The following is a 10,957-nucleotide window of genomic DNA, read 5'->3' as shown; positions in this document are numbered from 1 at the left end:
AGGCGGGCGGGCGGCCACAAGTCGGCAGGCGGCCTTCGGCATGCTAGACTCGGTATGCAGCGGCGTGACAATATTTACTGAGGCAATTGCGAAAGCTCAAAGGCCGAGCATGCCTGGCAAAGAAGAAGATCTGTCTGAGCCTCATGATTATGAACACGATCACGAGTCCGCAGCTCGGATCTCGATCGCGATGATCGAGCGGCATGTCCATTAACAGGCAGCACGTTGACCCACGCTCGATTCCAGTAAAGCCATGCAGAACACGTTGTCAATGATCATCGTACGGCATAACGGGCATGCATCGGCGCATCGGCTCTTCGGCGCAGTGACACATGGTGTTGCATGCTTGTTATGGGTGTGACCGGGTTCCTTGCCAACTTACCTCAAGGCGTGACCTGACCGCTGGCCGCTCAATCTGAATCAAGCACGCTCTGCTGGCCAAAGCCTGACAGAAGCTTCTGACACGTCACGATAACCTTCACTGGCTTCGCTAGCTTCGCTCGCAACCTTGTCCTCCATTCTGTCCGTTCAGCATTCTGGAACAGTCGTTACCAAGCGGGAGACCTGTGCGGAAACATGGTCTTATCGCTCGCGCTGAGCTTGGTTACGGGACAGCGAGACAGCGTATCAGCCTCCTACGACCTCTGCTCCGCGCCTACGTTTCACCCCAGCACCGCCGGTCTCGAGTCTAACGCTCAGGCGCTGCCGCTCTGGTCGGCACGCCCGGCACGCCCGGCACGCACCCGGAGAGCGCAGCGATGATCGTTGATCAAAGCGTCAAGCGTTATAATGAAGTGCCTAGATCACTCGCTCGCTTCGCTCGCACCTCCGCGCCCTCGCGCCTCGGCAGCTCGGCAGAATGAGTCACAAATGATGCACAGATGCATTTCTTCCTGGTCAACAGAAGATCGGCGGCGCGCCTCCGACACTGCCGCGCACCGCACTCGCCAACTCCAATACCTACACCCTCCCCATTATACCAAGTTCTACTACGGGATTATTAGGGACCGTCACCGTCTCCGTCGTCGCACCGCATTCAATGCTGGTATTCTCCGCTCCCCTCTCCGAGGCTCTGGCTCAGCCTGCTCCTCCTCCGCTCCTCCTCTTCCAGACTCCGTACTCTAGCGAGGCGTGCCCTATCTGACTACTCGCCCCGCTCACGCGGTTACGTCTTGTCCTTCTTCCTCGGCTTCTGTCTTCCCTCTCTCTTAGCGACCGCACGCGCCAGCTTGAGGCCGCACGCGTTGCACAGGTCCTTGACGCCATTCTCGCCCTTGCGCCATTCGGGGGACTCGCGCGTGCCGCAGCCCCGACACTTCTCCACATCCCCAGGGGGACGGACCAGCGGGCGGGAACTGCTGCCTGTTGGCCGGGGCTGGGCCGGCGCCGCGTCGTTCATCCGCCCATAGCCGGGACCGTACCCTGGCGCACCGTAGCCTGGTCCTCCGGGGGCACCTGGGGGAGGATAGTCGCGGCCAAACTGGGAGGAAGGCGGGTAGTTGTTGTCGAACTCGCTTTGCTGGGGACGCCACTCGCCTCCACCAGCAACGACAGGCGACGTCGCGGGAGATGGTTGTTGCGGGGCGGACCATGCCTCGGTCGTACCAGTAGGACGCAGCTCGATCGTCTTCTTCGTCTGGTAGCAAGCGAACACGAGCGAGCCATACGGGATGAACACACTGTTGACGTGCCGGTACACGCCCTCAGTACGAATCGAGTGCTCTGCGCCGAAACGCGTCGTGCAGTTCGTGCGTACCTCGCCCGGCTTGGTCGTCAGCATGCTCGGGTCCATGTCGACGCCGCGCATGAGCTCCGCATACTCCTCCGCGTCGTACATCCCATCACCGTGTCCGGGTGCGTTGGGTGGCCGCGGAGGTGGCCATGAGAAGAGAAGACTTGGCGGCTGGTGTGGGCCACCTGTCGCCTGTAGCTGGAACACACGCGTCGGCGGGTACCGTGTCCGTGCGGGGAGGACAACGTTCGACGCAACCGCCTGTTGCAGCACCTGTATTTGCTGCACGGTCAGTGACATCCCGCTCAAAAGAAGCAACTCACCTCCTCAGGGAACATGGTGCCCGCACCACAGTAATTCGACCAGCCCTCATGTTTGCGTTGCGGGTCATTGTTGGCTTGCGGGTCCCTGTCCTTGATCGCATGGAAGAAGGCGAGTAGCAGCCCATCCGCGACCCAGTTCAGCACCAGGTCGATCACAAGGTACTCTGCGTTCTCCATGACCTTCTCTAGTCCTGGGGGCCGCGACACCTCCTGCGGCTGCGCCCCGAGCATCGTTCTCACACGCGATAGGCGCGGAAGCCGCATCCTGTCTTGGTCAGCTATTGCGCCCTCCAGTGCCGAACCGGCCGAGGTCGGCCGAGCGCGGACTCACCTCGTAACACTTCCTTGCAGGTCATCGTTCTGGATTGCACTCGCCAGGTCCTTGCGTGCCTCTGCGATCGTTAGTTCGGGTCCGCAACCAGTGGCGGGGGGTTGACGTCAGGCCGAAGAGGAATGCTGGTTGGATTTTAAACGGCGAATGCACTGCCCGCTTGCTAGCATCTCCAATGCAATGCAAGCAGCGGCGAGTGCAGCATGGGCCGTCAAGAGTAATTCCTACTCGGTAACGACGGTAGGGTTGTGATGAAATGGTCTACGCCACCGAGGACCACGGGTAGGGGCAACGGATGTGTGCGTGTGTGTCGCTGAGTGATGAACCCCTGGGCCACCGATCGCGATCGTAGGAGGGCCGCGATGCGCCCAGTCGATCGACTACGCAACAATGCTACTCACGCTCGCGTTCCGCTTCATGGATGAACTCGATGACGCCGTGGTCGGTCAGAGCGATATTCTGAGCGCCGAGATGCGTGCTGAGAACGGGGTCGAGGTAGGCAAATTTGAGCTCGAGTCGATTCTGCCCGCTCGCGTCGGCATTGTAGGTGGGCACGAGCAGGGCCCAGTAGCATCGGACTCCACCCAGAGGCTGCACACGAGGAAACGGTTGCGAGGAAGACGGGATTTGGAGAGGAACGAGTTTGTTGTCGCGATCGAGCGTCATGGGAGGAAGCCGTTTGCGGATTCGGGGGAGGACGTCATCGACGGCGTGCGGCGGGTGATCGAGAGTTGTCAACAAGCAACAAAAGTCGTCGACAACGGTGCGAGGATGTTGGAAGGAATGGAAATACGACGCGTGTGGGGGTGCGGGACGCGGGGTTGATGGGGATTGTTGATGCAGGATGTGATCGAGATTGGTGACAAACGGGACGGCGCGGTGGGTGGTCAGTGAAAACGTCACCGTGTGTTAAGCGATGCGAAGAACTTACGACGGCTCCGGGTGGCGCGGACATGGCGCGTGCAGATGCGCGCAGGCGGGGGGGCGGGGCGACTAGAAGAGGAGGGAAGGGGTAAGGAGGACGGGACGTGCAGCTGGGATGTGTGCACAGGCTGACGTTAAGGCGATGGGATGGAGGGAACGAAAGATGGGATGGATGGTGATTGAGCGAGTAGGGGCCAAGCAATGTGATCGGCGAGACTTCGATCGCACCTGTGTCGGATCGGATTTGGGTTTGTGGCTGCGGCGTTTTCGATTGCGCTGGTGCACGATTAGTGTTATCTACTCTGTATCGAAGGGCGGTGGCGACTGCTTGCCGGAGGGACTTGGTCAGCAAACGGAGGATAGGAGGATTGCAGAAGCAACTGAGACGGTGGATGCATCATTGACTCAGAACACATGGGTGCGGGGCGGCGGGCGGAGCAGAGGTTCAAATGCTGAAATGCTGAAATGCCCATGGCGGCCACCGACGCTCCTACTTCCTTACAGGGGGACACAGCCAGCCAAGCCGCCGGCCCAAGCAGCCAGCCGTGAAGGCGCCGAGTCATGTACCTACCTACCTTCGCCCCGTTCCTCCGTGCACTGCAAGCAAACACTGGCAAGCACAGCAGACAGCCCGCACACTGCACACGCGCAGACACCGCGGACTAGTCACCCATCTAGTCCTGGGAAGCTTGCAGGTGATTTCGGTCATTTCCACATTGCCCCTTTCGGAAATTTTCGATCACCGCAAACCATATCATCCTCACCGCGACCACGAGCTGAGCCTAAGCTTGGCTTGACTCGGCCCGGAGCTATCTTTGGCGTCGTCTTCACTACTACGATCGCGCCGAACTAGTGCATCGTAGTGCATTGCTTGTGCCTCGCTTCATAATGCTTGCATGCATACGTCTCCACACAGTATGGTGGGCGGACTCTCCTAGCGTGATGCTGGTGCCAGCTCACGCCGGCGTCAGCGCCTTGGCGACGTCACGGACGATTCCGATCAGATCGGCAGGTCCCATGCTCTTAGTCGCCGTAAGAGCGTCATCGAGGCGCCCTCGGGTCGCATCGTCTACTGTCACTCCGTCATCGACGCGCCAAGACACCGACACATACGGAGGTTCCGGGGTCGCCTGTATCTCTAGCAGCAACGCCCCGTCGGCGTCTTCACTAAGCGGCATACTGACGCGCATGCTCTGCTGGAAGAGCATGGCGCTGACCGGAATGTCAGAACGCGCTGGGAGTATTAGCCTCGGAGAAACATACTTGGCAACCACTCACCGCCCTCGAGCTCTGAGATGTCAACCATCTCGGCGTCATCGCCCTCGGCACTGCCGGCAGCGTCGTCTGCCTGCTGCTCCGCCTGGTCCTTGAGCTTTGATGGCGGGAATGCAGCATTGATCAGCTCGTTCAGAACGGCCTGAACTCTGAGCGCCGAGCAGACACTGCCGACGGCCTCCCATGTGCCCGGAACGGCGATTCTTCCCACGACGAAGCCTTCGGGGCCCGGGTGCCCCATTGACCAGTGTTGTTTGAGGCTTTCAGTCGGGTGCACAAAGTCCGTGTTGTACGGGAAGATGGGCATGGCCGCCATGCCCAGAGCTTCGACTGCTCCTTGGTACTGCTGTCAGTTGGTCAATGGCGTCGGGAAACTTACAACAAGACCTTCGGCTTTGACAGATGCCGACCAGGCTTTCGACTCGCCGTCCTCCGGACCAGGGATAGCCCATGTCCGGCGCACAACGATCCCCTTCCCTGAAGAGCACGGCTCTGGGTACTCGTCGACGGCCTCGGTCACCCACGAGCCCTTGCAGATCCCGGTCGGGTGCTGCTGGTCGACCTCCATTGCGCTTCCAGCAGCGGCAGCTCCATCGGGAGCCACCTGTGACTCTGGAGATGGTGGCAGGGACACGGACTCTCCTTGGAGTGTCGGGCGCAACCGGAGTGTCGGGTTGCCGTTGACGCCACCATCAAACAGTCGGAAGGAAGGGAATATGCCCTGGTTGGGATCAGGATAGATGCGGACCTTCTCATCGGTCCCCTTGAGCTTCTCTCCAACTGCCGCGGTGAGTGTCTCGAGCTCGGCGAAGTAGTCGATCCCAGTCTTGTCCCGCACCGCCAGGTCGTCCAGCATCTTGAGCTCGCCGAGCAAGCACTCAATAGTGCGACCAGAAGCGCGCAGCTTGTCGTCATTCCCCTGCCTCGAGTTCCAAAGCGAGGTGTGCTGGTCGACAGCTTTCCGCATGACGCCCTCGATCCACTCGCTCTTCCCTGTCTCTCCCCCGGGCGTGATGTGAGTCGCCGTGAGCTTGTGTATCATGACCTTGCCGTCGCTGTCGGTTTCAATGTCGACGTCCACGACGAAGCGCTCTCCAGCCAGCGTCAAGGTCGTCTTCTGCCCTCCAGCATCTTCGGCAAAGCACTGCAATCCGACACGCTTCGCAAGAGCATGAAGCAAGTCAGAAGTCCCCTTTGGGCTCAACGGTATCCGTCGAGCCGGTGGCAGAGAAGACAGCGTAGTGCCCAGGGGAAGAAGAGCCGTCTCGTGGTTGACGCTGCATTGTCAGGGGTATTCATCAGATGCGAGACCACTCACACTTCCTTCATAGCTCTCGTCAAGCGCAATCGATCATTCTCTCGCTTTGCCAGAACAGCCTTCGCACCCTCCATTGTTTCTCGAATCGCCTGCAGAGCGTCTGCCTGTTGAGGCTGGCTCAGAAGCTCAGCCTTCGCCTTGCCCTTCCAAGCCGATGCTGGCAGCGGTGCATAGGGGTGGAGGTACGGGAGTGTCGGTGATGGATGAGCAGCGACATGTGCCCTCAGGAGGTTGTGGAGGGTTGACAGGACCGTCGTATTTGCCTGGATCGTGCTCGTGTTGGATGAGGATGCCGCAGTCGGAGCCGTGGCAGCTGGGGCAGGCGCTGCGGTGGCATCTGCAGCTGGTGCCTCCTGCGCCGCGGCCATTGTTGTTTAGGTATGAAAGGTGTTTGGAGAGCGGACCAGACAATGCTTGCGAGCTCGCATCCAAGATGCCCAGGTGGTCACCGTATGACGCGGGGTACAGGCGGAGATCAACAATTTGCCTCCGCCAGCCACCTGTGCCTTTGGCATGTGCCGTTCCAAGATCCTTGGCTTGGCCTGCAGGGCTGTACTGAATGGTCGCAGAGGTGTTTGTGTGGTCCTGGTGGAGGTAGTCCGCGGAAGCACCCGCGTGACAAAAGGTGCATCACTTGGCCGTCACATGTCAACTCATCGCTCTGTACACTAGTCATGCCGCAACGCTCACGAAGTCCGTCCCGCTCGCCGATAGCGAGGGCCCGCAGGCTCCCTCCGAGCCTCAACTCGTCCATGTTCGAGTTCGACGAGGACGGCCAGCCCGCAGCTGGCTCCAGCAGGGCTGGCCTTCCTCGCACCCCGACGACTGCCACCTTCCCCGCCCCTGGCTCAGCAGCGGACGGCAGCTGGTTGTCCACACCAGTGTCACGACCCGTCCTTAGACGGCACATATCAGCCGGTGCACCACCACCGTCACCCGGCGCTGGCTTAGGCCAGAGCTTACCCGGCTCCATCTACGTCCCCTCATCGCGCAGCCGAGTCCAGCCCCAAAACGACTACCTCGCCAACTGGGAGACTTTGGCTGACCTCATGATCCCATCGCCCCAAGACGGGCCGTCAAACGCACGGAAGCGAGACGGCTCGTCACCGGCCGCGGCCTTGCGAACATCAGCAACAGCTTCGCGATCGACGCTCAGACAGAGCCCCATCCTGTCCTCGGCAGATCTGGCAGACGCCGCAATGTCAGAACCCTCCATGTCGGGCATCTTATCGACCTCGCCCCCGACTATGGACAGTGTCATGGAAAGCTTTGCGACCGCCATGGGAGACACGCAGGAGCCCCAGGCACCGTCAGCAGGTCGCTCGCCGATCTCGATCCGCTATGGGGCGACTGAGCAGCAGCACATTCGGCTGCCTTCTGGCCCTCCGCAGTTGCCACCGACTACGCCAACGAAACGTGTGTATCACCTATCTTATTGTTGCACTAACGTGGCAGAGGGACCACCGCAATGGAAGGAGCGATGGAAGCAGCCACCATGGCTGACAGACGTTCTCAAGTGTGGCTTGGCATACTTCATCGCGTCCCTGTTCACTTTCGTCCCAGCGCTGTCAAACTTGCTTAGCATGCGAACAGAAACAGACGTGCACGGCAGACCTCATCCTCGCCCGGCATACTCGGCGCACATGGTGGCCACCATTGTCGTATACGTGAGCTGCTAGACCTCTATCGCAGCTGACAGCGTAGTTCAACCCAGCCCGAACTCTCGGCAACATGATCCTTTCTACGCGGTATTGCGCCATTTTGGCCAGTTTATCTGCAGTCGTGTCGCTCATATCCTTCGGGATCGTAGCGCTTTTCGACTACTATTCGCCATCTCACGGCAGCCGATGGGACTGGGTTAGTGAGCTCGGCGATTGGCTTGTCTGCATTCTCTGCGTCGGCGGTGCGATGGGAGGACTTGCTTGGGCCAAGCTCTGGGTCGGTAACCCAGCCTTCAACACAGGTGAGTTAACAATGCTCGGGCCTAACTGACATCAGGCTGTTCGATGGCCGCTGTAACAGTGTTCACTGTCATCGTGAAGGAAGGTGGCTGGATCAAGCTGAAGGAGGTGCTCCTGATCGTGTTCATCGGAGCCTGCATCACAAACGTGGTTTGCTTCCTGATCTACCCAAGGTCAGCGACGACACGTTTGCAGAACTCCATGTCCAAGTCTTTGAACTCGTTCTCAACCCTCCTGGACCTCCTCGGGTCGACCTTCCTCCTGGAGAAGACGGTCATCAAGGAGAATCGCATGCCTCTTGCGGACGCCGTCAAGTCGCACGGTGCTGCATTCAAGTCTCTAAAGGCAAACCTTGCCGACGCCAAGCACGAGCGCCTCATCGACCCGCGCATGCGTGGTATCAAGATTGACCTGTACGAAGCTGCCATTGGTAGTATGGCTCGTTTGGCGCAGCATCTCGCCGCCATGCGAAGCAGTACTCGAGTTCAGGAGGCGCTTCTCAGAGCACACATCGATGGACGTATATCGATCGACCAGTCCGAGAAGCGTCAGAAGGTATCGCCATCAGTCGTCGGCGACCTCAACAACTTGCCGGCAGTCACGGTCGAACGCGAGGCAGATGTAACGCAGAGCGTTGACCTGTTCCTCCAGCTGCAGCGCATCACTGGAGATGATCTCGACACGCTGGTCGTGAGTTGTGGCGGCCCGAATCTCAACTAACATACAGGAACGCTGCGACTACGGACTGGATGCTGTGGAGGCTGTCATCACGGAGAACCCCGATGCAGCAAAGTCGACCAACATTCCAGAGCTGAGAGCCAATGTGGCGACCGCTCTGTCCAACTTCAGTCGATCTAGCAGTCGTGCAATCAAGAGCATCTATGCGGGTCCTCGCCGCCGCTTAGGCATCTACGACTCCGATCACAGCGATACCGACACGGACGGCGGAAGCGGGGGGCGAGCTCCAGATGCAGAACACGACGCTAATGATGGCCCGAACGAAGTTGTCTTCTTGGTCTACTTGTGAGTGACGAGGGAGCATCCTGAACTAACCCCAGCTACCTGTTCACTCTGGAAGAGTTTGCCAGAGAACTGCTGTTTCTTCTCGACACCGTCAATGATGTGAGCTTTCTACAGTGCGTTCCAGCTGACAGACAGATCCTGGAGGCTCCGCGTCTCACAGCCATGGAGCAAGTACGGTCCTACGTCAACCCGTGGCGTCGCAGACACCAGAAGCAGAACTTCATTTACAAGCAATTCCGTGAGTAAGCGACGATACTCCGGCTAACCTGCCACAGAGAAACTGGTGCCTATCGACCCGAGCAAGCTCCAGCCGGCGCTCTTCCCCCGCAACAAGCGTGACGAGCGTGGTACACTCCTGACGCCGCGCCGGTCCAACCTGAGGGGTCTGTCCAAGCTGTACCAGGGGGTGTGGGAGTTTGGCGCACGTCTCAGCGAGCCTGACATGCGATACGCGATCAAGACTGGCGTGGCCGGAGCCATGCTCGCTGCGCCTGCGTTCATCGAGTCCACCCGCGGCACCTTTCTCAAGTTCCGGGGCGAGTGGGCGCTGATTGCGTTCTTCGCCAGCATGAGTCTAACCGTTGGCCAGACCAACTTCCTGTCTTTCTTCCGAGTGGTTGGCACGATGTAAGCTCCGAGGCTCTGAGATAGCTAACCATCAGCGCCGGAGGTGTCGTCGCCGTCATTGCTTGCACGCTTTTCCCGGAGAACGCCGTCGCTTTGCCCATCTTCGGCTTCCTGTTCTCGCTCCCTTGCTTCTACATCATCACGCAATACCCCAACTATGCGCAGGCAGGACGATTCGTTCTTCTTACATACGTGAGCTCGCCGACGCCATGAAGCTGACGACAGAACCTCACGTGCCTCTACGCCTACAACCTGCGTGAGAAGGATCTGGAGCCGTCGACGATCGCTTTCCGTCGAGTCACTGGTGTGACTGCCGGCGTCATCTGGGCTGGAATAGTATCTCGCTATTGGTGGCCCTACACCGCGCGTAGAGAGCTGCGGACGGGTCTCTCCGAGTAAGCTCTAATGCAATCGTGACTAGCTGACATGCAGATTCTGTCTCGACCTCTCTTATCTTTACTCCAAGCTGGTGACGGCCTACAGCCGTGGGACGGAGGAGCTCGATGAGCCTGACTCGGACGACACGCCCTCGGAGACGTCCCCGATCCTGCCGACCGTGGCAGAACGCCACCACCTGGGTCGCGGGGTTCGGCAATTCATGGCGATGGAGCTGCACCTGCAAGGTCATCTCGCAAACCTGCGCGGGCTTCTGCAGCATGCGGCAAACGAGCCGCGTCTCAAGGGTCCGTTCCCATTCGACTTCTATCATGAGGTTTTGCTCAGCTGTGAGCGAATGCTCGATAAGCTGCACAGCATGCGCTGCGTGACGACGAGACATGAGTGGGACCAGGTGGGCTTAACGTCGCAAGCCGAGAAGCTGACAGACAGAGCGTGCGACAGGCGTTCATCATTCCCGTAAATCGCGAGCAACGAGAAATGGCCGGTAATGTCATCCTCTACGTAAGTTATCATGGCGCTCTGAACAACTAACGGCAGTTCTATACCCTATCAGCCGGCTTCGATCTCCGCACCCCGATGCCGCCGTACCTGCCGCCGGCCGAAGCCTCGCGCGAGCGTCTAGTCGATGCGATCCGCTCGCTCGACGTCGTGAAGCGCCGGTCCGTCCGTGGTGGCGGTCGGCACCTGCTCTTTTTCGCTTATGCGCTCGCGATGCAGGAGGTCATCGCCGAGCTCGACTACCTCGGCGGGCTGCTGCAGGACGCGTTCGGTGTCATTTCTCAGTCGACCGTGCGCGACTTTGAGGACCTCTTTGTCGGCATGGAGGAGGACGTGCACGTGCACGATCAGCATCTCGCGCGCGACAGCGCGATTCATTTGTAAAACTATACGCAAAACACAGCAGCATATTGCATAAAATGTAGGATTACACACGATGTATACGGTAGTCATGGCTTTCCTCCTCTCTCTCGCGCTCTCCTCGGGGACTCGTTCGAACACACGGAAAAATATAGAATTCTGTCAAAAGATAGAACTACAGCTGCT

At 59.3% G+C, this 10,957-nt stretch overlaps 3 protein-coding genes across 3 annotated transcripts; 1 reads left to right on the top strand and 2 right to left on the bottom strand.

Moving 5' to 3' along the window:
* Window positions 1-1,165: 1,165 nt before the first annotated feature.
* Window positions 1,166-3,052, bottom strand: A1Q1_01272 (uncharacterized protein; the record flags this gene model as incomplete). Its single annotated transcript, XM_014324345.1, has 4 exons — window positions 1,166-2,005; window positions 2,056-2,320; window positions 2,387-2,447; window positions 2,788-3,052. 4 exons carry the CDS (start codon window positions 3,050-3,052, stop codon window positions 1,166-1,168), a joined length of 1,431 nt encoding a protein of 476 aa, XP_014179820.1.
* A 1,214-nt stretch (window positions 3,053-4,266) lies between these two features.
* A1Q1_01271 (uncharacterized protein) lies at window positions 4,267-6,271 on the bottom strand (the record flags this gene model as incomplete). The annotated part of the gene is made up of 4 exons (XM_014324344.1): window positions 4,267-4,544; window positions 4,589-4,921; window positions 4,973-5,862; window positions 5,904-6,271. 4 exons carry the CDS (start codon window positions 6,269-6,271, stop codon window positions 4,267-4,269), a joined length of 1,869 nt encoding a protein of 622 aa, XP_014179819.1.
* A 306-nt stretch (window positions 6,272-6,577) lies between these two features.
* Window positions 6,578-10,795, top strand: A1Q1_01270 (uncharacterized protein; the record flags this gene model as incomplete). Its single annotated transcript, XM_014324343.1, has 9 exons — window positions 6,578-7,570; window positions 7,608-7,866; window positions 7,926-8,554; window positions 8,625-8,887; window positions 9,019-9,125; window positions 9,163-9,514; window positions 9,947-10,239; window positions 10,305-10,369; window positions 10,451-10,795. The coding sequence occupies 9 exons, from the start codon at window positions 6,578-6,580 to the stop codon at window positions 10,793-10,795; spliced, it is 3,306 nt and encodes a 1,101-aa protein (XP_014179818.1).
* Window positions 10,796-10,957: the final 162 nt, after the last annotated feature.

This window comes from Trichosporon asahii (assembly GCF_000293215.1).
Source record: "Trichosporon asahii var. asahii CBS 2479 unplaced genomic scaffold scaffold00050, whole genome shotgun sequence".
Taxonomy (NCBI): domain Eukaryota; kingdom Fungi; phylum Basidiomycota; class Tremellomycetes; order Trichosporonales; family Trichosporonaceae; genus Trichosporon; species Trichosporon asahii.
Note: the sequence above shows the minus strand (reverse complement) of the source record. Positions and strands in the feature narration are given on the sequence as shown.